This window comes from Choloepus didactylus, chromosome 25 (assembly GCF_015220235.1).
Source record: "Choloepus didactylus isolate mChoDid1 chromosome 25, mChoDid1.pri, whole genome shotgun sequence".
NCBI lineage: Eukaryota > Metazoa > Chordata > Mammalia > Pilosa > Megalonychidae > Choloepus > Choloepus didactylus.
In genome coordinates, this window is record NC_051331.1 from 7,602,034 (window position 1) to 7,625,804 (window position 23,771).

At 63.2% G+C, this 23,771-nt stretch overlaps 2 protein-coding genes across 7 annotated transcripts; one reads left to right on the top strand and one right to left on the bottom strand.

Moving 5' to 3' along the window:
• Nucleotides 1-57: 57 nt before the first annotated feature.
• On the bottom strand, nucleotides 58-7,020 carry TRMT1 (tRNA methyltransferase 1). 5 transcript variants are annotated; one of them, XM_037818426.1, is made up of 17 exons: nucleotides 6,922-7,020; nucleotides 6,428-6,631; nucleotides 6,278-6,333; nucleotides 5,888-6,030; nucleotides 5,550-5,737; nucleotides 4,096-4,211; nucleotides 3,902-4,014; nucleotides 2,892-3,040; nucleotides 2,578-2,664; nucleotides 2,428-2,497; nucleotides 2,205-2,339; nucleotides 2,033-2,118; nucleotides 1,773-1,881; nucleotides 1,614-1,690; nucleotides 665-784; nucleotides 460-589; nucleotides 58-250 (listed from the first exon to the last, which is right to left on the bottom strand). In XM_037818426.1, exons 2-17 carry the CDS (start codon nucleotides 6,610-6,612, stop codon nucleotides 101-103), a joined length of 1,914 nt encoding a protein of 637 aa, XP_037674354.1. In that variant the 5' UTR covers nucleotides 6,613-6,631; nucleotides 6,922-7,020; the 3' UTR covers nucleotides 58-100. The 5 variants fall into 5 exon arrangements, with proteins under 5 accessions (XP_037674354.1, XP_037674351.1, XP_037674353.1 ...); XM_037818423.1 differs by having other exon boundaries at nucleotides 6,428-6,710; nucleotides 6,922-7,008; XM_037818425.1 differs by lacking the exon at nucleotides 6,922-7,020 and having other exon boundaries at nucleotides 6,428-6,893.
• A 772-nt stretch (nucleotides 7,021-7,792) lies between these two features.
• Nucleotides 7,793-22,421, top strand: NACC1 (nucleus accumbens associated 1). Of its 2 annotated transcripts, XM_037818517.1 has the most exons (6): nucleotides 7,793-7,886; nucleotides 17,164-18,108; nucleotides 18,304-18,477; nucleotides 19,294-19,399; nucleotides 19,501-19,598; nucleotides 20,059-22,421. In XM_037818517.1, the coding sequence occupies exons 2-6, from the start codon at nucleotides 17,172-17,174 to the stop codon at nucleotides 20,316-20,318; spliced, it is 1,575 nt and encodes a 524-aa protein (XP_037674445.1). In that variant the 5' UTR covers nucleotides 7,793-7,886; nucleotides 17,164-17,171; the 3' UTR covers nucleotides 20,319-22,421. The 2 variants fall into 2 exon arrangements, with proteins under 2 accessions (XP_037674445.1, XP_037674444.1); XM_037818516.1 differs by lacking the exon at nucleotides 7,793-7,886 and having other exon boundaries at nucleotides 15,427-18,108.
• Nucleotides 22,422-23,771: the final 1,350 nt, after the last annotated feature.

The following is a 23,771-nucleotide window of genomic DNA, read 5'->3' on the forward strand; positions in this document are numbered from 1 at the left end:
CTCCCCCAAGGAGCCAAATCAGAGGGACAGACCAACAGACCGCAGGCAACCTCCCCGCTCAGAACAAGGACACACAGCGGCAGGGGACGTCTTTATTGGTTCAGGATATGCCTGGCCCTGTAGCAGCCCCGGGCCCAGGGGGATTCTGGTTGGGGGGCTCTGGGCACTGAGCAGGGGTGACATCGGTGGTGGCCTCGGATGCTGGGGGGCCGTGGGAGTAGCAGCACTGGTCCCCCCGTTGACAGGTGCCCTGGCGGGAGGAGGGAGAGTGTGAAGCCCTGCCCTGGGCTAGGCAGCCACCACTGGGTTCCTTTCTCAGACGGGAAGCTCATTACCCTTCCCCAATTCTCCCAGCCCGTGTGCCCCGTTGCCCACAGCCCACAGCTGCCTGTGGGACAGCCGGGAGGTGGGGGGAACTGGGCGTCCTCCAGTGGGGAGTCGGGGGAGAGATTGCCTCACCTCCTTGAACCTCTTGCAGGGAAACGTCTTGAGCCGGGCAGCTCGCTGGGCGGGATCTTCGGCCGGCTCCTTCCTCTTATTCTGGGGCAGCCTGCGCCTCTCCTCCATAGCTTCGCCCACCGCCTTGCCCCTGCGCGGGGAGACGGGCGGCTGGGACCCCTCTAGCCCTCCCCCTCCCCTCCCGCCCACCAACGCTGCCGCTCACCCTGGCCGGGCGCGGGGCCGGGGGCCCCAGTTGGCCTCGGGGTTGGCCTGGAAGCGCTTGAGTCCGCGTTGGCGGGAGCCGGGGTTGGCATCTTCCCGGATGGAGAAGTTGGCTTGCAGCCTTGAGGGGGCCGGGGGAATGAGCAGGTGAGCTGGGCAAGGGGGTGCCTCGGGGAGACGGCGTCTGCCTTGTCCGGATGCTTTCATTCATTTAATAAACGCTTACTGACCACCTACTGTGTGCCTATTTTGCTTGGGTGCCCGGAATAAACAGTGAACGGGATGAATGAAAACCCTCACCCCTCCGACATCCTACCATGGCAGCCAGACAAGCCGCAAGGTAAATCGGAAACAGGCAAACGATGCTGTGTGGTAGCAGGGAGATGAGCGTTTGGGGAGCAGCAGGGTGCAGGGCACGGGGCGGTCGGGGATGGGTGCAATGTCAGACAGGATGTCAGGGAGAGGGAGGAGGTGATGTGTACAGACATGTGAAGGAGGTGACGGAGGAGCTTATGGGGCTGCCGGGCTGAGGATCCGTGCAAAGGCCCTGGGCCTGGACGGGGCTGGGTGAGTGTGAGCGAGGCGGCTCGTGGGGCCAACGTGGAGTGAGCGAGGAGGAGAGCGGGAGGAAGGAGGGCAGGAAGGAGACAGAGCAGAGCCTGGCGGCTGTGGGGAGGACTTGGGCTTTTTGGCACCAAGTGAGATGGGAGCCATGGATGGTTCTGGGGAGAGGAGGGCCCTTGTCCTGACTCAGGTGCTCCCAGGCGCCCTCTGGCTGCTGTGGGAGGAGAGGATGGGAGCTGAGTGACAAGGTGGGAGGTGATAGAGCTGCACCAGGTGGGGGGCCAGGAGGGGTGAGGGTGTGTGTGGGGGGTTCTTGTCTCATTTGAGGAGTGAGCGTGGGTGCCCCCACGTGTGTGCTTCTTGCACCTGGGCCCAAGCATGCTCACCTGGGCTCCACACTGAGGATGCGAAACGCTGGGCTGCTCTCAGACAGCCGCTCCCGTTTCACTGGACACTCCTTCTCCTGGGGGGTGGAGGTTAGAGGTCAGGGGGGAGCCTCTCCGGAATGTTCCCCACGTCACCCACCCGGAGCGGGCCACCCTCACCCAGCAGCGCATGATGTCCCAGAGGACCGAGGCGGGGGCGTCCGTCTTTATGGCGTTCTTGCAGGCGTGGGACAGCGAGACCCGGAAGCCGGCGTGCAGGAGAGCCGAGCTGGGGAGCAGAAGGGGCCGTGAGTGGGTGGCCAGACCCTGGGGCGCCCCGTGGTGGCCCGAGTGGTGAGATTCTCCCCAGGCTGCAGAGGGGTCCGGAGCGGCCAGGTGCGGACTCTTCTGGAAACTTCCAGCCCCCCCTGGACCCTCACCGCAGCTGCAGGAGGCTGGGTGTGCTGCAGCGGATGGTGGCACTCAGCTGGTCCAGCGTGTAGTACAGGGGCACGTCTGGGAGCTCCTGCAGGGATAGGGTGGCGGTGGGGTGGGCAGCGCAGAGCACAGGCCCCCGCTGAAGCCCCCTGCCCCGCAGGGCCCGGCCCCCACCTCGGTGACGACGCTCAGGACCCCGCGGATCCGCTGGGACGTGTGGAAGCGGCCGGGGTTGGCGCTCACGGCCTCCAGGACGTGGCCCACAAAGTCCAGATCGTGGAGGGGCTCGGCCCACATGGGGCCGCCGAGCTGTGGGTGCACGCAGGGCCCGGTGGGTGGGGGCTGCGGCCCCCAGGGCCTCCCCCATCCCCCCATCCCCCCACCCCACCTGCCCCACCTGGTGCCGCTGGCCACAGTGCTCACACGTGGGAGCCACGGGGGGCCCGCAGGCCGCAGAGAACTTGACCCTGCAGGAGAAGATCATGTCAGGGGCTGGGGACCCCGGGGCGCCCCCTTTGGCTGCCTCCCCAGCTGCACCCTGGCTCACCGGCCCCCGGGGGCTTCTGACATTTTGCCGAGGCGCTGCAGGTGGAAGGTTCCGCAGCCCACGCACTGGAACACCAGGGCCTGCTTGCTGCGGGCGGGGAGGGAGGCCCTGAGCGCCGGGCCTGGGGGGCCCCACACACCCCCGATCCTCCCTCAGCGGGGCACAGTTGCCTGCAGATGGATCCCCAGGGCAGGGCTGTGTCCCCCCATCCCATCCCCATTCTCTCAGGGCAGGGCCATGTCCCCCTCATCAGACCCCCGAAGGCCAGGCCCCACCTCTTCCCTCAATGCGTCCCACCCCCACCCCCTTCTGACCTGGCCGAGGCCTTGACCTTGGCCTGGCCGGTGAACACCCGGACAAACACCCGCACGTAGAAGTCGGCGCTGACGCTGAGCAGTGGCACCACGAAGCGCTGGTAGCAGTTGGCGCGGTGATCCAGGCTGTGCAGGACGATCCTCAGCGCCTGGCGGCCGGGGCGCAGGGTCAGGGCCCCCTCCACCCACCCCCTGCCCCATCCCAGCAGCGTGAGCTCCGCCCCTCCGTGCCTCAGTTTCCCCTCTTGCTAAATCACAGCGGTCCGTGTCTCTTTTGAGCCCTGCTGCGGAAATGATCCTGATTACTACCGCCAGAGGGTCCCCTGCAGGGCCTTCTCCTGGCCAGGGGCCTCTGGAGACCTCAGCCACAGAATCGGGGTGGGTGGGAGGAGGCGTTTCCCAGGGTGCCTTGGGGGCAGGACCGGAAGACTCAAAGACAAAAGTTCCTCCTTTCCGGACCTGTCTGCATAGCCCCAGCCTCCTTCTTCGCAGATTTGCAGGTTATCCTTGCACAGAAGGATGCCAACCTTCTCTGTCTTGTTCCCGTATACTAACACGGGTGCCACAGTGAGTGCCAGCCCCTGTCCCCTTGAACCCCCCCAGCAACCCCACGGGGTCGGCGCCCATTTTACAGATGTAGACACAGCGGTCTGGAAACAGTTAACAGCAGGCTGAACGCTTTGCTTCCCAGAGGAGGCATCCAATCCTTGCACTGCCCCGCAAGGTGGCTACTTTTACTGCTTCCCATTTTGCAGATGCAAAAATTGAGGCCCAGAAAGACAATGTCACTTGCCCAGAGCCGGGATTCGAACCCAGACCTGGAAACATGGTCTTAGAAAATAAAAACCATGTGCAAGTTTCTCAGATACAGACCATCGACGGAATGGTAACAGCCCAGGCCCACCCTGGGTGAAGCCACTGCCCCGGAGTGACAGATGGGGGTGCTCTGCAACTCTGCCGGCTCAAAAGACCCCTGTCATCGTCCCAGGCTGACTGGGGGAAGTCCTTACCATCTCGTGGCAGGCCCGGCTCTTGAGGGCCATAGCTCCGTACTTGCTGTAGCACGTCTCCCCACTGTTCCCCGCCAGCACCGCCATGTCAGTGCAGGTCACACACAGCAGCCCTGTGGGGAGGGGGTGGGCAGTGGGGGCTCTCCAGGTACCCCCAGCCCCACGTGGTAGCCTGGCGCCAGCCCCAGCCTCACCTCCTTCGCTCACCGCCTGCACCGCGGCGTCCAGGAAGGGAGCGGGGCTGCCGTAGGGGTCCAGGTCGATGACGTCAAAGCGCTCTGACACCTTCTGGTGCTGGTGCATCAGCATGCTGGCGGGGAGAGGCCAGGCGATCAGGGCGGGGGAGCCTCGCCCCGCTCCGGGCCCCAGATGGCTTGGCACACACAGTGCAGTCCTCCCTTGGCCATTTTACTAATCACGGGCCTCTTCCTCCTTGGGCCTCAGTCTACCCATCTATCTGGGAGTGGATCACCCCCTGCCCCCGACAAATGCTACGTTCAAATCTTAATCCACCTCCCTGTGGATGGGAAGCCATTTGTAAACAGGACTATGGAAGATATTGTGTTAACATGTGGACTCAATTGTGACAAGGGTCTTTGAAGATTCTATTTAGATGAGGCCAAACTGAATCAGGGTGGTCCTTCTGCCATGTGACTGGTGTCCCCACAAGGAGAAGGAATCCAGACAGAGACACAGATAACTGAGCAGGAGAAGAAGCCACGTGACACAGGCAGCGAGGCAAACCAAGGAACCCCAAGGATGACGGCTAGCCCACACCCGAATGTTTCAGACTTTGGGAGAAAGCATGGGGCAGGACGAGACCTTGATTTGGGACTTCTGCCCTCCAAAACGCTGAGACAATAAATCCCCATTGTTTAAACCCACCCCTCATGTGCTACTTGTCATAGCAGCCCTAGCAAACTAAGGCATGTATCCATAACGACGACAATAATAAGAGCTAATATTGAGACACCAGGTGTATGCCTGGCACTGTTCTAAGAAGTTCATAGGCACGTTAGCTCATTTGATCATGAGGTAACCTTCTGGATAACTCCACGGGCTGGGAACCACTATTCCCTTCGCAAGTGAAGAAATGCAGATGCCACCCACTCAAGCCTACCCAGATGATGCTATTTAAAACTGCAACCCCCACCTTCCCCACTCCTTTCACCGTAGCACTTTCCTTCTACAGCACTTTTTGCCTCTGGTTCACTAACTAATTTTTTATCATCTGTGTTTCCTTTTAGATTCTAATGGGATCAGGAAACTCTTTCCGAAGGCATCATGGACCACATATGGTCTCGAATTGCATATCCTTGTTCTTTTCCAAAATCCTTTAAAAGTATAAAAGTTCTGAGCTCGCAGGTTGTATAAAACCAAGCTGTGGGCTCGCGGGCTGTGTTTTGCTGACCCCGGTGTTAGAATGACCTCTACATTGGAAAGCAAACTCCAGGGAGTCAGAAGTTGGAGAAATTTAGTCTACCGTGGAGATGGCAATAGTGCTTGTCCCTCAGGAAACCCTTGTAAATCCACTGGCCTTGTTCCACGGACAAGAAACTGAGGCTCAGAGAGGTTAAGTCACTTGCTCAAGGTCACACAGCAAGAAGGTGAGAGAGGCAAGATTTGACCCCAGGAGGCCTGGACATACCGGGCATCTGCCTGGCTGGGCTGTACCAGGTGTGCCACATCGTTGAGCTGCACGTTGCGGCGCATGAGATCCACGGCCCGGGAGGAGGCGTCGTTGGCAACCACGGATCGGAGCCCCGGCACCTCCCGGGCAAAGCGGATGGAACGTAGGCCCGAGGCTGCCAGGCCCTCCAGCACCCGCAGGCCATCCTGTTGGAGGAAGCAGGAGCCCCACTTATATCGATACCTCCTCCATCCTCTGCTGAGCCCCAAGGAGCTCCCACCACCCACTCCAGATGCCCTCCTTCCTCTATCACCCACTGGGCTCCAGGGCTTCCATGTCTTATGCTGAAACCCCACCTTACAGATCTCCCCCACAGCCGCTGTTCGAGGTTGGTCTCCCGGGGCCAGGTTTTCACCCTCTTTCAGCTCTGCTTTGTCCTCCTCTTGCTCTGACAAGTCCACGACCACCTTTTGCACGTCTTTCTCGCCTGGGACCTTGACTGCAGCCACCCAAAAGCAGGAGTTGGGGGATATCAAAGCCCCCTCAGAAAAACCTCCCTTATACTTCAGATTAGAGAAGAATCATGGACGAAAATCTTCCCCAAAGCCCCTGGGGAGAGGCTGAAGGAGCAGAGCCCAGGGCCTCCTATGTAGCTGGAGTCTTTCTGGAGTTGAGGGATGGGAGTGGGGCAGGGAAAGCTTTACATGACCCCCACCCAGGGTTAAGGAGCCTGGGCCACCACTCACTTTGGATTCCTTTGGCCCCAAGCTGAATGCGAGCAAACTCGGTGATCACTGCACATCTGGCGAGAGACAAAGGGTCAGCTCACACGCCCTGCATCCTCACTGACCCACTGCCCCATGCCCTTCCCAGGCTGATCCCTGACCCCTGCTCACGTGAGGTCTCGATTGAACTCTTGCACTGGATTGTAGAAGACCTCGTTGGCGCTGGGAAAGGCGATCTTGGCGGCCCCTTCGGTGACTGTCGTCTCTTGGGCCTCAGGTGGGCGCTCCTCTCCGCAGGTCCCGCTGCCGTTCTCCATCGGGGCCGGATTCCGCGGCCCTTTAGGTTGCCCCTCCATAAGCCGGGCTGTACAGAGACTGCGGGCGGAGCGGAGGGTGGGGCTTAGCCGCAGTAGGATGCTCGCACGGGACATCAGCAGACGCCTCTGCCCCCAGCCTGGTTCCAGAGATGGGGCAGGGAGGACAACGGCAGAGGATCAGAGCGCTGCGTTCCGCGGCCGGGCGTGGCCTACATATCTGTCAAGTGGGGACTAAGGAGACCTTGCGGCCTCCGAACGCTAACACCCGGCCCCTGCAGAGCCGGAAGCCCTCGGAGAGGGGTCGTCCCGGGTTCGGATCCTTTCCCGCGCCGTGCAGGCCCTCCTCACCTTTAAATGCGGCACCGAGAACCGAATTAGTCTAGGTGCACGTTTCCTGGATTAGGACCTGGGCGCCGCCATGGTGGCCCAGTGGGAGGGAGGGTCATATGACCAGATTCAGCCAATCAGTGATGTCTCCTACAGTGGGCGGTTGGGATCAAAATACACCGCGGAAAGGGAGCGCGCTGAACTTGCTGCTCCCGGTAGCCTTAATACAGCGGCTCCGCTGGGAGGGCAACACGCCACCGGCTCCATTTCACAGATGAGAAAGTTGAGACTCAGAAAAGGAGCAATAAACGGAGAACTCCAGTCCCTACTGATTGTCGTGTATGTGTCGACTGCTGTATGCACGTTGTTACAAAGCACTTTCCACTGTAGTCAGGAATAAGCCAGGCCCTGGACTCGGATTTACTGCATTGGAAGCCCAGTCCCAGCAGGTGCATTGAACAAGTTATTGAGGTTCCCTGGGCCTCACTTTCCTAACCCTGCTCCCAGAGTCGAGCAAAGATTAACGACAAAACTCCTGGAAAGTGGGCACAGCCCCCGGTGTAAATGCTCAGTGGGCGCTGCCTGGTGAATGAATGAACGCAGGAGAGCGTCGTGGTCCAGCTGCCCGGGTGCGGGCCCCAGCTCCGCTGGCTGCTTGCTCTTAACCCTCTCTGGGCCTCGGTTTCCCCAACTGCAACGTAGGCCGAACTTTATAACGCTCGTCAGGGCGGGGGAGGCGCGCTCGGCGCTCGACTGGCCGTGCCTGAGGAGCGGCGCGGCTAGCGCTCGCTCGGCGCTCGGCTGGGGCGGCCTGGCCCACAATGAATGGCCGCCGCGGCTGCCGCTGCTGCTGAGGCGGAGGCCGCGGAGGCCGCGGAGGCGGAGGCCGAGGCCCCGGCGCAGGGGGGCGCGCCCCGGGCCCAGGCCCGGCCCCAGCCGCCGCTGCGGAGCCCGCCGGGAGCCCCCGGAGCGCGGCCACGGCGCAGGTGAGAGGTTCCGCCCCAGGCCCCGGGGCGGCCGGAGGCTCGGCGGCGGGCCGGCGGGGGGTTGAGGGCTGAGGGAGGACCGGGGGGCCGCCTCCGACGTCGGAGGAGGAGCCGGGGCCGCAGCCTGCCCCGCGGCCGGGCCGGCGAGGGTTGGGCGGCCGGGCCACCGCGCGCGGCCTGGAGCGTCCAGCCCCAGGCTGGGCCGCGAGGTCTGGGGGGCGGCGGGATCGGAGCCGAGCCCCCACTTTTGGCGGGGTCGCGGGGTGGGGGCGCGAGGCCGGGCCGGGGCAGGTGCCGGGGGGCCCGGAAAGTTGGAGGGCCCGAGGAGGGCGAGTGAGGAGGCGCCGGGGGGAGGGGGGTGGCGGAGGGGGAGGGGGAGGGGGGGGGCGGAGTCGGGCCCTGGGCCGGCCGGGTGGGGGAGGGGCGGGGGCGGCGTGGCCGGAGGGGGCGGCGCGGGGGCGGGGGTGCGGTTGGGGAGGGGCCGGGCTTGCAGGTACCGTCTGGGCGCCGGAGGAGGTGGGTGGGTCAAGTTACAGGCCTGGGGGCGGCTGGGGAGAAGCCCAGGAAGTGGGGCAGGGTGGGGAGGGGCGGAGTTAGCGCGGGTGGGGGCGGCTAGGAGAGCCCGGAGATGTTTGCGGGGGTCACGTGAGGTCAGGGCGCCGAGAGTTGGGGGGGTGGGGCGGCTGGATCGGGGTAGATCAGGTAGGTTTTCCAGGGGGGAGAGACTTTGGGCTAGGTTAATGGGGGTGGGGGGGTGCAGGGCAGGAGAGGTCAGTGCTGTCTGTGCCCCCCCCCCCACCTCCCCTTGAAGAGGTGTGAGCTCCGGGCCAAACCTGGGAGGACTCCTGTCCACACCCCCTGCAGGTGAAGCAGCTGGGTCCCCGTCCAACACCTCAGGGAATAGTCTGGAACACCTGGCTTAGGCATCTTGCTTACCATGGTGGGGGGCCGGGGGTTGGCACTCTCCACCCCCCACCTCATGTATCTGCAGGGAGGCAGCCCAGCAGATGTAACCTAAGTATCCCCAAGTCTTCTCTTTTCGCCCCACTTTTTGTGCCCCGAGCCTTCAGGCTCAAGCCCAGGGGATGGGGCCTAGAACTCTGTCCAGTGCCACCATCTGATATCGAAACCTCCCAGGCACCAGCTTGAGTTCTGTGTGTTCTCTGCCTGGAGGTGGAGAAGCTGGGAGGCAAGTGTAGAAAGCTCCAGGAACTGTGTCTGGGAGACTGCTGATGGGGCGAAGGCAGGTCAGAGGGAACAAATCGGGCACCCACACCCCAGCCAGGCCTTGCTGGATGGATAAGCTCATTGGTCACTCACCACCTTCTCCAAGCCGCAGGCGAGGAAGCTGAAGCCCAAGGGTGGCGTGGCTTGCCCTGGATTGGAGCTGGGATTGACCGACCCGAACCCATAGTGCCCCCAAGTTGGCCTTCTGGGACCACCCCACTGTTCTGGATTCCCTGGTGGGATTCCCCTTGGTCCAAGCCTCCCTTTTTCTGAATCTTTCCTCTTGCCCACCCTGAGGTATGGATCAGAGCTGATTGGACAAACTGAGTTTTCCTAATGTCCTGGAGGATGAAACTCTGGAAGCTTCTTTCTTAGTGGCCTCGTCACACTTTCCCACCGTTTCCCTTCTAGGAGTTGAAAGGTCAGGGGTGATGGAGCTGGGGTGGGCAGCGGAGGCATCCTGTGGGTGGGGCCTGGCTCTGGAGCTGGGCTTTGCTTGTTTGCCCAGGCTGTCTTTTCCCCATGTCCGTCCTCTGTCACACTGCCCCACTCAGGTTCCTTTCTCTGAGCTGATTTGCTTGGGTTCCTCAGGAAGTTGATTTGGGATCCTTGGCACCCTAATTTCCCCCTTTCCCCCAGTCTCCCTCTAGTCCCCGACCTGGGTCCTGCCCTCCACTTCTCCCTGCTTGCCGGCGTTGCTGGGGCATAGACTAGATCCTCTTGGGCCTCGACCGGACTCCGCTTTGGGGAGTGACAGCAGCTGGATGCCAGCTAGGAACACAGCTAAAACACAGCCTCCGGAGGCTCCACGGGGCACGAGACTGGTAGGAGTTGACCGTGACGTGTGGTTGGCAGAGAAGAGGGTGTTCCAGGCCAACACAGGGAGCTGAGACCAGGCCTGCGTTTGTGGAGCCAGAGGAGAAGGGGCTGGTAGTAAATCACGGCTCAGGGAGAACTCGGCATGTACAGGCCCCGTGCTGGGCACCTGCCTCCAGGGAGGCCAAAGCCATCTGGCGGCCAGGGATGCTCGGGTCAGAGGTAACAGCCGAGAGAAAGAGAGCCAAGTGCTGCTGTCCCACCACCTCTATTCTAGAGGACGGGAGAGAGACCAACAAGCGACAGTTTCCGAGGTCCCTCCGTGTGTGAGGAAAGTGAAACAAGGGGAAATGATAATAGTGAGCACTAGGGTGGGCTGGGAGGTGGCGAGCCTTAGATCCGTGGTCTTGGAAGGCTTTCCGGAGAGCTGAGGTCTGGATAGGAAATCAACCTTGAAGCACGGGTGGCGGCAGGGAGGGGAGAGGGTTCTAGCCAGGACGGGCAGCAAGTTCAGAGACGTTATTGAGCATGTGCCGGGCTCAGGCTAAGTGCACCCAGCATCTCGTGTGTGTGTGGGCGTGAGTGAGGGACTCACTAATGGGGAGACAGAGAAACCGGCGGTACCACTCCCCGAAAAGAAGCGCCCAGTCTTGGGGTCTCCTGGAATGCCCCACCACCTGCAGACTCAAGTTCAAACTCCCCGGCCTTTGAGGGTCGGCCCCTGACCCCCGTCCGGGCAGCAGGGAGCCCCAGTAGGTTCTTGAGCAGGGCTGTGAGATCTGAGTTTTGAAAACAAACGGTGGTGTTCGTGCCAGTATCTCTCCCTCCTCTTGGGTACCCCCATCCCTCATCTTCCCCATCCCCCTTTCTGGGGCCCAGGTGCTCTGAGCCTGTTCGCATGTTTTAACCCGTTTAAACCTGTGACCTCCTCCACGAAGGTCTCAGAGGCCCCCCATGCCCAGGAACCTCACGGAGGACCCCAGCCTCATCAGGCGTGTTTCTAGATTACTCAGAGGGTGGGCAGAGATGAGCAGACAGACACTGGGGAGTGGAGAGAGCCAGAGGCCACACTCAGTGCCCCCCCGCTCCGCCGCCAGACCCTGGGCAAGGGGCGTGACCTCTGCCAGCCTCGGTTTCCTTGTCTGATAAGTGGGCACGAACTGGCATACCTGTGCTGCCGTGGTTCTCGGCCTGGGGCAACGTCACGACTTGGGGGGGGTCCTGCTGGCATCCCGTGGGGTTGGGGGCTAGGGGGTGCTGCTCGACAGCCCCCACCCCAGCGAATGATCTGGGGCCGGGGGACCCTGCTGTCCCGTTAGCGGGAGGCCCGAGGGAGGGGTCAGTGGCCAGAGGGGGACGGGACGGGGCAGCAGAGGCCTAGGGAGCCCTCGACCAATTCTGCCCATCAACCCCGTGCCCGCACAGCCGCTGGCGCTCCTGGTGCCAGCTGCCCACGTCCCTTGGCACGTTCAGTCTGAAACAGCCACAGGGTGGCTGCTGCTACCAGTCCCATTTTCAGCCAGGAGGAGACGGCGCTGGGGGGCCAGGCCCACTGCTACCCGGGAGTCTAGAAGAAGGGGACTTAGTTTGAAGCGGGAAACTCCATAAAGATTTCCGCCCAGAAAATGATAAGATTCAGATTCATGACCTGCCGAGACCCTGCGTGACCCCTGGCCCCCCACATCTCAGCGGCCCCCCATCCCCTGTACCCGGCTCTCCTCCAGCCCGGGCAGCCTCCCCTGTGGTACCCGCGGGGTCGTCACCCCAGGGCCTTTGCACTGGCCAGGCCGCCCGCCATGCCACTCCCGGGTCCCCATGGACTGAACAGAAACTGGGTGGGGACCATCGAGTGTGACTCAGAACGGTGGGCTCGCGGTCAGAGCGGGGGCCGCGGGGGGCTGGCGCTTTGTGCAGGGACAGGGACAGAAGCTGAGCTGCTGGGGCCGGACAGGAGCGGGTGGGCGGAGGGAGGAGGGAGAGGCAGCAGGCAGGGAGGACTCTTCCCAGAGTTGAGGGGAGGAGAGAGAGCTGGAGCAGAGCTGGAGGGAGGGGGCTGGCGAAGGAAGGAGCCGGCCCCCCAGCCTGACCCTTGGGGGGCTGCCGAGACCCAGGGGTGGCGCCTGGCCTCGCCCTCCTCCCCCGTGAGGGTTAGGTGCTCTTATAGTCCCGGCACCCACCGCGGGTTTAGTAACAGCTTGGCGGGAAAGGGGAATGAATGAAACATGCCCGTGTTTGAAAAAGACCCCGTCTGCCACGGCGAAGGGTGTGCACGTTTAAGATGCCACTTTGTTCTTTGGGAGAAAAAAGTTGGGGCCTAAGTTGCATTCACATTTGGCCTCGACAGAGGGCCACGAGCAGCCGGGGGCCCCACCATCTCCCCGTCCTCCCTCCTGGCCGGGGTCGGGCTGCCTTGTGGGGAGCTGGACATAGAACAGTGGGGTCTCCCGGGTCCTCCGGCCTCCCCCACGCTCGGAGTGGACAATGTCCCTTAACTTGGGCATGCATGTCACACCAGCAGGGCCTGCGGCAGGAGGGCCTGCAGGGTGGCAACTGTCTGGCCATCCCTGGCGAGGCACAAATCAGCCCCCCCCGCCCCTGCCGGCTGGAAGTCCTGACGTCTCTTCCCACAGAGCTGGCAGGTTCTCCCATGGAGCTTCCCGGCAGCCTCATGAGCAGTTGCTGGGAATCTGAAGGGCAGCACCAGCCTGTGCCACACGGGACCCTGACCGGGCCACTGCCCGTGGCGGCCAGAAGGAGAGGGCACCTGCTCCAGCTGCCCCCTACCCCTGCTTTAGACAAGTCACCGTGGGGGGCAGAGGGGAGCCAGGATCGGGTGCAACAGCCCGCTCACCCGAACCTGTCCTCACAGCTCACACACCCAGTCACTGGGTGCCCACTGTCCACCCGGCCCTGTCCCAGGTGCCAGGGATGCAGCAGCGAGCAGAGCAGGCGAAGTCCCTGCCCTCGCGGGGTGGGTGTTTGCCAGCAGGTGGTGGTTGCCCGGGAGGACAGACGGAGCACGGGGAGAGCCCTGCAGCCGGGCTGCGGAGGGGCTTTGTCCGTGGGGTTTCAGACAGGCGGACAGGGCGGGCACGCAGGGCTGTGGCTGCTTCGGGGGGAACGTTGTGGGCTCAGAGACCTGTGAGGAGGTCTGGAGGGGGGTGGCAGACTGCACAAGTCCCCCTGATGCAGGTCCCTGGTGTTACGGGGACCACGGTGGCAGTGGGCAGATTGAAAGGACTTGAGGGTGATTCCCAAGCAAGGAGGGCTGGAGCCTCTGAACTCCCCGCGATGACATCTTGGGGTCATGTGAGGCTGGTGTTTGGGGGGCTCCAGTGTGGAGCAATTGGTGAACAGAAGGTGTTTGGAGCCCTGGCACTGGGCGACGTTGGGCAGAGAGGAGAAATGGGCCAGGGACGGAACCTGATGCCAGCTTGGCCGTCCCCCACTGTCGGACGGGCCACGCGTGCCTCTGCGTGCGTCCCAGCTTGGGGCTCCACACCTCCATTCCCCCCCGGAAGCTTCCCCAGACTCCAGATGAGGTCAGCTCTTGGCACACCAGCCTCACTTCCATCAGTGGGACCCTGGGTGCATGGCCGTGTCCCCAACACGAGGTCTTTCTCGGACGTGGCCTGCCCCCGGCTCCCGGGGCACTTCCTGCCATAGGCAGGCGCTTGGCAAATATTTGTGGAGTGCCCGTTGGGAGGTCATGGAAACGGCATGCTGTGCCCTTATCTCTCACCAGCCCGGGAGCTCGAGATGCTAGAGCCCCTCCGCCCTGTGTGGGGCTGGGGCCACCCCGGGACCTCCCACCCCTCCCCACCAGGGGCTCTGGGGACCCCAGCACGGGGGCAGGTGGCTCTGCCAGGTCTTGACGAGAGATCACCGAGTTGTGGTTTTCTGCCCTTGAGGTGCGAGTCGAATTAGATGTACTGAATTCTCAGAGGTGTGCCGGGGCGCTGCAGGGCAGGGATGGGGTGCCAGCCTGCCATGGTCTCGGGGGGGTGAAGGCCTGGCAGGGAACCCCGCAGTGCCCCTGTGGGCCGAGGTAGGGAGCAGGGCAGGCCTTTCCCAGCAGCTCCTCCGAGGGCTGGGCCCGGGGGGTACGGAGCTTGGAATTGTTCGGCGGCCCGGGCCCTGACCCCTGAATCCAAGCCCTCCTCCAGTCCTTGCCTGTCCCTCACCGGCCTAAGAAAGGAGAAATGTGGGTGAGGGGCCGTGTGCCAGGCCTGGGGATTGACGGAGGCCCAAGTGTGGGGGGCAGTTGTTCCTCCTGAGTTCCGTGCATGGGATTGGAGAAGCCCCCAGGGTAGGTCTCTGAGACCCCTTGCTGCAGCCCCAGGCCCCCCGCAGCCTCACCTCCCTGTGTCCCCCCTTTCTCACCAGGCACCACTCCCCACCCCCACCCCACAGCCAGTGACCACTTGGGCTGAGCTTTTTGCACTGATGCCCCCCCCCCCAGGTTGCTAATGGAAAGTTCCAAACCCCGGGGTGCTAGGTTTTGAGGCTCAGAGTTCCTGGGGTTCATGAGGCACAGGGGGCCCCTACCTCCTCTCCTTGCACCCCTCTTCCCTCCTGTTTCCCTGGAAACGTCAGCACCCCGTCTGCTGGGCACAGGTGGGTGCAGGCCCCACCTGGAAAGCGGGGCACCCCTGCGTTTGTGTGAGAGCGAGCGAGTTAACTCGGGTGCTTGGAGCAGCGCCACACACCGAGCAGAGTAGGGGGCCCTCCGGGTGCCCCCCATAGCCCCAAAGCATCTACAGCGCCACCCCCCAGCCCCCCCGCTCCCCACTTGTCATCTCCTCTCTTGGTGGCCTTTCCTCCCCTCTGCGATTTCACACCTTTAAAAACATTTGTTCTCCCCGTGTTCCGGAGAACTTCGTCATGACCAAGCTGGCACAATGCCTGCCATCACCTCGAGGGAGAAGTAACTGTACACACACACACACGTACACATGAGCACACGTGTGTGCACGCCCAGGAGCAGACCCGGGCCACCTGTGCGGAGGGCTGCCTTCTGCACCTCTCTGTCCACGGCCTCTGCCCACCACAGCGGGGAACCAGCGGGCTCCCTCTGCCCCACAGAGACACTGCCCCTCGTGGCACCCTGGGCGTCCCTCACGTGTGTGTCTGCCCTTCCTGGGCCCAGCCCCAGCCTCTCTTGCCCCCACCAGCCGCCCCCCAGCTGCCCTCCTGCCCCGGTCTGCTCGGTTTCCCCTGCTGCCACCGCCACCATTTTCCCAAAGCGGGTTCGGAGCCCGTCTCCCCCCACGTTTCTGGCTGTGCGCTCACAGAGGGACAGGCCTGGCCCGGCCTGCCTTGGGGCCTCTCCCCCTGGAGCGTGCGCTGGTGAAGCTGGGGGCTGTGGCCTCCCCCGGCCCCGATCACTCGGGCTGGGCACGGGCAGCGGCTTCAGCTTGACCACCTGGGGCAGGGGGTCGGGGTGGCCCATACCCCGGAGAGGCCTTAGTTTCCCTGCCTTGTACAGCCAGCCAGCTCCCGGCCTGCCCAGGCACCGAGCTTCGGCTTTGGGGGAGGAGGGTGCTGCAGTTGCCCCCTGGACTGGCCTAAGTTGTCGTTCCTGTTGGTGACAGCAGTGACGACGACGATGGCAGGTGGCAGTCGAAGGATGTCACGGGCTCCAGTGCCGAGGTGGACCCTGCTTTGAGCCTTGGCCCTGCCACTTACTCAGGCCTCGGGACCTCCTGAAGCCCCCCGAGTTGAGGGGGATGGAAACAGTCCCCGGGCTCCTGAGGGGGCCGGCGAGCTCTGGCGTGGCGAGGGGCAGGGGCTGGGTCTGCCGTGGTGCCCTCGTCCCCATCACCGCCCACAGCCTGGCACTTAGTGGCAGCTCCGCCAGGTCGGGTCGAGTTGGCACTGGCAGACCGGCCTGGTCAGCTTTGGTTCCCAAGTGGAGAAATTTTTGTGAAGCGGCGTTACGTTCACTAGGCCCAGGTGGTAGACAGACATGGCAGCCTCGGCCTAGTTCAGCCCAGAGGGAACAGGGGTTTGTTTCCTTCCTCAGTGGCGAGGATAGCGTTCCCGCGCCACGCAGCTCACCCGCTGCAAGCAGACAGTCCTGTTCTCTTAGCGTGTCACAGAGCCGGGCGTCTGTCACCAGTCTGATTATTTATAAAACATGTTCACTGCCCCCCCAAAGGAACCCTGCACCCCTTAGCCTTAACTCTCCTGACTCCGTAAGCCCCCAGCCCTGGGCAGCCACAAAACCACTCTCTGTCTGTGAATTTTCCTCTTCGGGACGTTTCTTGTGAAGAGCTTCCTGGGGTCTTATTTGACTGGCTTCTTTCACGCGGCGGGGTGTGTTCCCGTTTCACCCGTGTCACTGCATCCCCTTTGGTGGGTGGATAATGTTCCGTGGTTTGGATACACCGTATACATTTTGTTGATCCTTTTATCTGTGAACAGACACTTGGGTTGTTTCCGCTTTGTACTGCTGTGGACATTGGAGTCGAGGTGTTGTGTGGACGTGGGTTTTCTCTTCCACCCAGGAGTGGAGTTGCCGGGTCGCGTGGTAATTCAATGTTTAACTTTCTGAGGAACCTCCAGTTTTCCACGGTGGCAGCCCCGTGCCCAGTCACGCCAGCGGCGCCCGAGGGGTCCCGCTCCTCTTTGTCCACGTCCTCGCCAGCCCTGGTCCTCGTCCGTCCTTTTCCTCGGCACCGTCCTAGCGGGCTGAAGCAGGACCCGACTGCGCTTTGGATTTGCATCTCCCCGATTGCTGAGCATCTTTTCCCGTAATTTGTTTCTCGAGTAGCCAGTCATTCAGCAACGGGGCTCGAGGGTCGCTCGAGCGTCCTGCAGAATCAGATGTGCCTGCGCTCCCGGGCTCTCCATCCTGTCGCCCTGCAGAGACCCTTGACCCACAGGGAGCTGGTCCTGTGGGGCCCGCTCTGCCCTCTGTGTCCTCCAGGGCACTTGGTGCTGGCTCATTTCACAGTCAGGCAGATGCACCTAAGTATTCCTTTGCCTTCCTGTCCGCAAAGGACCGTGTGGGCGCCTTGTCCTGTCACGGGTTCAGCTTGCTCTGTGGTGTGTCCCGACGGCCAGCGCGTAACAGGCATCGGCGGCGGCTCTGTGCGGCAGTTCCGGCCCTGGCCGTTTCTGCCACGTGGACCCCGTGCGGGCCTGAGACGGCCGTGCCGCTGCTCCCCGGGGCCCGGCAGAGCTGGCCCCTGCCCACCACCCCGCTCTCTGTCTCCCCGTCTCCCTGCAGCCGTCGCCATGGCCCAGACCCTGCAGATGGAGATCCCCAACTTTGGCAACAGCATCCTGGAGTGCCTCAACGAGCAGCGGCTGCAGGGCCTGTACTGTGACGTGTCCGTGGTGGTCAAGGGCCACGCCTTCAAGGCCCACCGGGCCGTGCTGGCCGCCAGCAGCTCCTACTTCCGCGACCTGTTCAACAGCACCCGGAGCGCCGTGGTGGAGCTGCCGGCGGCCGTGCAGCCCCAGTCCTTCCAGCAGATTCTCAGTTTCTGCTACACGGGCCGGCTCAGCATGAACATGGGCGACCAGTTCCTGCTCATGTACACGGCCGGCTTCCTGCAGATCCAGGAGATCATGGAGAAGGGCACCGAGTTCTTCCTCAAGGTGAGCTCCCCCAGCTGCGACTCGCAGGGCCTGCACGCCGAGGAGGCCCCGTCGTCCGAACCGCAGAGCCCCGTGGCACAGACGTCCAGCTGGCCGGCCTGTGGCACCCCGCTGCCCCTCGTGTCGCGGGTCAAGACGGAGCAGCAGGAGTCGGACTCGGTGCAGTGCACGCCGGTAGCCAAGCGCCTGTGGGACAGCGGGCAGAAGGAGGCGGGGGGCGGCAGCAACGGCAGCCGCAAGATGGCCAAGTTCTCCACCCCGGACCTGGCTGCCAGCCGGCCGCCCCAGCAGGCCCCGGCAGTGGCGGCCGCCGTGGCCGGGACGGCGGGGCCCGGGCAGCCGGCCGGAGGGGCTCCGGGGCTGGCGGTGGCAGGGGGCGCGGCGAGCGGGCCCAGCACGTCGGAGCGGACCAGCCCGGGCACCTCCAGCGCCTACACCAGCGACAGCCCCGGCTCCTACCACAACGAGGAGGACGAGGAGGAGGAGGCGGGCGAGGAGGGCGCCGACGAGCAGTATCGGCAGATCTGCAACATGTACACCATGTACAGCATGATGAACGTCGGCCCCACGGGTGCGGCGTCCGCGCCCCCCAGCCCCGTGCCCCACACCCCCCCTGGGCCCCCATCCTCCCGGCCCCGTGCACGCCCCACCCGAGCACCCCAGGGCCTAGCACGTGCGTGTGTGTGCACACACACACCACACACACAACCCCGCCCGGGCCTCCCCCGCCGGCCCTGTCACCCACGCCACTGTCCTCTCTCCCCAGCCGAGAAGGTGGAGGCCCTTCCGGAACAGGCGGCTCCCGAGTCCCGCAGTCGCCTCCGCGTCCGGCAGGACCTGGCGTCTCTGCCCGCCGAGCTCATCAACCAGATCGGCAACTGCTGCCACCCCAAGCTCTACGACGAGGGCGACCCCTCCGAGAAGCTGGAGCTGGTGACAGGTGGGCCGGGCGTGCCGCGCCCCAGCTGTGTCCTGGGGCAGCTGACCCCCCCAACCCTGGGCCTCAGTTTCCCTATGTGGATGATGGTGCCCCCCACCCTCGTGGGGGTGTTGAGGGGAGTGGATGATGGATGCACTCGAAAGTCTGGGAGCATTTGTGGCCCATGGGAGCCCGTGTGAGCCTCGGGCCATGCGGCGGTTAATTATTCCAGGGGCGGCCTGTTTTGTTTTGCTGTTATTTGCGTTGTCATTGTGGTGACTTATTATATCACAAAATGTCCCATTTTTACATATACGCCTCAGGGGCATTAGTTCTGGTTAAAATGTTGTGCCACCCTCGCCACCACGCATCATCAGAACTTTCTCATCACCCCAACAGAAACCCTGCACCCGTCAAGCACTCACCCCCCATCTCCCCGGCCCCCAATAACCTCTGTCTTGATAGATCTGCCCGCTGAGGCTATTTCGTGTCGGGGGCTCACCCACTCTGTCCTCCGTCTGCCTCCACTCACCACTGTACTTTCCAGGGTCACCCACGGGTGGCCTTCCTTTCTATGGCTGAATAGTATTCTGTGCTCTCGGGCGTGCTCCGTCTCTGGAGTCCGGCTGCCTGGGTGTGGGCCTCTGCTCCCCACCGAGGCTCTCTGGGCCTGGTCGTGGGTAGGTTCTGCCTTGAATCTGCCCTCCTGGGGACCAGCGTCGGGCCCCAGAGCTCACGAGGGTCCCGGGGTTCTGGAGGGTGGGCACGCGGCAGGCCCCTGGGGCCAGGGAGGTCGGGGGGCTGTGGGCCATCTCCTCCTGTGCACCCCCACCCCAGGCACCAACGTGTACATCACGCGGGCGCAGCTCATGAACTGCCACGTCAGCGCCGGCACCCGGCACAAGGTCCTGCTACGGCGGCTGCTGGCCTCCTTCTTTGACCGGTGAGGCCGCGCCAGAGGCCGGGTGAGGGAGCGGGGTGGCCCAGCACCCCCACACCCCCTTCCCCGGGGACCGCTGACGCCCCCCACGTCCCCACCCCCAGGAACACGCTGGCCAACAGCTGCGGCACCGGCATCCGCTCCTCCAGCAACAACCCCAGCCGCAAACCACTGGACAGCCGCGTCCTCCACGCCGTCAAGTGTGAGCCGGGGGCCGGGGCCGCGGGAGGGACAGGCAGATGGTGCTGAGTGGGTGCTGGAGTTTGTGTTAAGAAGGATCCTGAGGGTGAATTGACTAGGCTTGTCGGGATGAGGGCCTCCAACTCGGGTTGACAAAGCCACCCCTAGGGGCCTGGCAGATGAAGGGGAGGCCCCTCCCACCTCCCAGCTCCTCTCCACACAAGTCAGGTGTCAGAAGGGGTGTCTAGATTTTCACCTGAGATCTCCCCATTTGTTAATTCTTTCAAATGATCTAAATGTTGACAGAGCACCGAGCCATCCCCCCAACCCCAAGGGCCGGGCTGTGTCAGGTGGGGGTCGGCCCTGGGGCCCCGTCCTGCCGTCTCCTCCCGTCCGTCACCTCCGAGGGGTCCCAGTGACCAGGGGAGTGTGGCACAAAGATCCTGCCCTGATCCACCTGCCTCCTCACCCCACCCACACAGACTACTGCCAGAACTTCGCCCCCAACTTCAAGGAGAGCGAGATGAACGCCATCGCGGCCGACATGTGCACCAACGCCCGCCGCGTTGTGCGCAAGAGCTGGATGCCCAAGGTGAAGCTGCTGAGGGCCGAGGACGAGGCCTACGCGACCTTCATCGGCGACTCGGGCAAGCTGGAGCCCGACATGATGGGCGTGGAGGCCGGCTTCGAGGCGCCCGGCCACGACGGCGACACGGGCCCCCCGGCCGAGGCCCTGCCCTGAGGCGCCCGCCCGCCCCCCACGACCATGCCCCCCACCTGCCCACCGCCCCGTCGTCTCGGTCACGAGCTACTGTCTGTCCCCCCAGGACCCGCGGGGGGTGCTGCATGCTCCCGGCCCCGCCCCCGCCCCCCACCCAGTGTCTCCCCTCCGAGTGGGCGCGTGGGGCCACCAGGAGAGGCTGGCGGGTGGGGGGCACTGCCTCGCCTTCTGAACACACATGGTGGGGGGCCTGTGGTCCCCCCACCCCCTCCCCACAGCTAGGAAGCGTCCCCCCTCCCTGGGCCCCACTATGGAAGCCTCGCTCGCCCTTCCAGCCCCCCCAGGGGCCTTCCGGGGTCCTCAGGGCCCCGCCACCACCTCGCAGTGCTTCCACGTCTCCAAAAGCGCCTTCCCGTCCCCTTCGTCCGCCCCGGTGCCGAGGGGCTGGGGTCGGCGAGACCCTGGGGACGGGCCCCCCTTCAGCTGAGGAAATAGAGCTTCCAGCCCCGCTCTGGCCTCGTGGTGGCCGGCGGTGCCCCCGGGGCCCTGCGGGAGGGGGTCTCTCGGGGGCTGGAGGAGGCGAGGACTCGAGGTGCGTGTGAGTGTGGGTGAGTGCGTGTAGAGGTTTCGCTTCTCAGACAGATGAAGATGTAAGAGGCAGGACCAGGGTTGGAGCAGAGTGGGGGGGACAGGCAGGGAGCTGCCCTCGCCTCCCGCCCGCCCCCCGCCCCACAGCAGGGTGCCCGGCCCCTACCCCCCTGTACATAATTTTTAAAACATTTTTTTAGCTAATGAAATATTGAAGTATAAGATTCCTTTTATTTTTCAAACCAATGGGACTGTGTCTGGTGTCCCCACCCGGGTCCCTGGGGGCCACGGAAGGCGGGCCGGGGCCGGGGCGGGGGGCCTGGGGGAGCAGGCTGAGTGTGTGCATGCATGTGCGGAGTGGGGGTGCCTGGTTCTGTGGCGGAGGGGACCCCGTTCCCGCATTCCTGGGGGCCTCACCTGGCCCCCTAAGATTTCCAGGCCTTGCCTAGTCGGCTGGGCCCGTTGTCACCGCGGGCAGAGACGCCTCTCGCCATCCCTTTCTCTCCCCCCACAGAGCGGGGGGTTTTGGTTGTTTCTGAGTTGTCCCCGTGAATGGGGAGGGTTCTTTTCCCACCCCCGTCCCCCCACCTCCGGTGACGTCATGTCACAGCTTCGCTCTATCTCCAGCCCCTGTGCTCACCTCCTCCCTCCCCCTTCCTCCCCAGCTCTCCCCCCCCCGATCCAGGGGGACATGGGGGGTGGGGGTGCAGCCCCGATGGGACCCTTTGAATCCAACCTGGAGGCAGCCCCTGCCTGGCAGCCCCTGCCAGCCCGTGGGGTGTCACGTCTAACATCTGCTTGCTGCAGCGGTGGGGCTTGGGCTCGGGCCCCCGAGTGTGTGGGAGGGGGCGCCGACACCCCCAGCTAAAGCACAAGCACCTTAGTCGCACCTCCCCTGCCCTTGGGCCCTGGCCCTGACACCCCCGCCCCGGTGTGGACCCCAAAGCACAAAATCCTGGTCCCCAGGCAGCAGGCAGGTCGCCCAGCCTCTGAGGGCGTAGGGAGGAGCCCCCCGGGGCGTGGGGGGCCCTAAGGCAGATCCCAGGGGGCTTTTCCCCGCCCCTGGACACCCTCCCTGAGCCCCTGCAGCGCTGGGCTGGGTGGCGGTGCCCACTTGTTTCAGGGACCCCAGGGGGTGCCCCTGGCTCCCAGGGCTGGGGTGGGGGGTGGGGGGCAGGGCCGGGCAGGGGTGCAGGGGAGGAAACTCCTCGCCAGGAGAGCCAAAGACAGGGTCGTGCCTTACCCCAGGAGCCACCCCTGCGCCCCCGTTTCCCGCCCCCCGGCCCGGGCGGCCTGCTGCTCTTCCTTGCCCGCCTCCAGCCCGGGCAGCCGCGGAGGAAAGCGAGTGGAGCGGCTGGCCCGGCGACCACCCGCGGGGTCCCCCTTCCCCGGCCGCGGGACGTGCCAGCCGCCCCTCTCCCCGCCCGGGCCCGAGTGATTGCACATTGACTACTGTAAGGACAGGAGGGACGCTGGGAAATGTGAACCGCGAGGATATCGGTGACACTGATGAGAATAAACTAAACGCCTTCGTAACCGCGCTGCTGGCTGCTGCTCACTGGGCGACCGGGGCGGTGGGCGGGGGAGAGGGGGAAACCGAGGCCCAGCTCGCCCGCAGAGCCAGGCTGCCTTGACTGCAGAGCGGCACCACATCCCCCTTCCCGTGCTCTGCTCCCGGCCGGCAGCCCCCCAGCCCGATCAACGTCCCCAGGTGTCGGAAGAAGAAACGCAAAAACAGACGCCACAAGTCAAATCTGAACGGGCAACATTTAAAACATCCCGTAGAGGTCCCGAGGACACGGACCGGGCTATGGAGAGAGGAGAGACACATTAACGTCCCCGAGTGTCCTCTCCGCTCAAGGATCTTCCCAATACGATGGAAATGGCACTTACCTACCACCGGGGTCTATCAAGTCAGAAGATCTTTGTGGTAAAATAGAAAAGGCGCCTAAGCCAAAGGCCTTTTTTGGTGACTGGGCAGGAGTTGCGGGCATCCGCAGAGAAGAGATAATCAGGCGATGTTTCGATTCACAGGTTTTATTTCAAAAAGATCAGCCCCCTTTGGTGTCCTGAAGCCCAGACTCCCCCACCACAAAGTAGGGTTTGCAAGTGACAACTGTGTCGCCAACAAAAATTCCCAGGGGTGACTGGTCACCTCAAGATGAATTCTGTCTGTCTGTCGTAGCAGGTAGGCAACTTCAGGTAAGTGGAAACGGCACTCGTCTCCCGGAAGCCAATAAGCCACCTTTCAACCCCAGGAAGACTCAAAATTGAGTATATGAAGGATTAAGGGAACCAAGAAACAGTAGCAATGTTTTTGTGTACAAAAAAAGGAAATCTGTTCCTATCTGGCCCTTTTCAAGATTTGACAACCCGGTAATGCACGTCACTATTCGGCACTTTTTAAGATTCAACGAGTTAGCCTAATAGAATGACAACCTTGTCACATGCACGGGGCACTTGACATCATGCAAAGGAGGAATCAAAACTTGTGGATTTGATGCTCTGTTATGGAAGCCACAGGACGGAATATAATGCTACAAGATAATAATTTCAAATTCACAGCACCTCCACGCTGATTCAGTTTACAGGAATCAGGAAGGCTCCTGTGTAGACAGAGCACTCGCTTCACACCACATATTAGTGTGACGTGCCGGGAAGGGGCCGTGGCGGTGGAACCCACCATCACCCAAAGGCCCCTCGGCAGCAGCTACAGGCTTTGCCAAACTCAAGCACATAATCAGCAGAGACTGGGTAGGCTGATCTTGGGAAGCTCACGGGAGAATCAGGGATCGCAATTTTCCATGGTAATAAATTCTCTGTTATTAAATCCAAGAACTAATCGGGATTAGTCTTTTCTGCACCAGATATCTAGCACAGAAATCC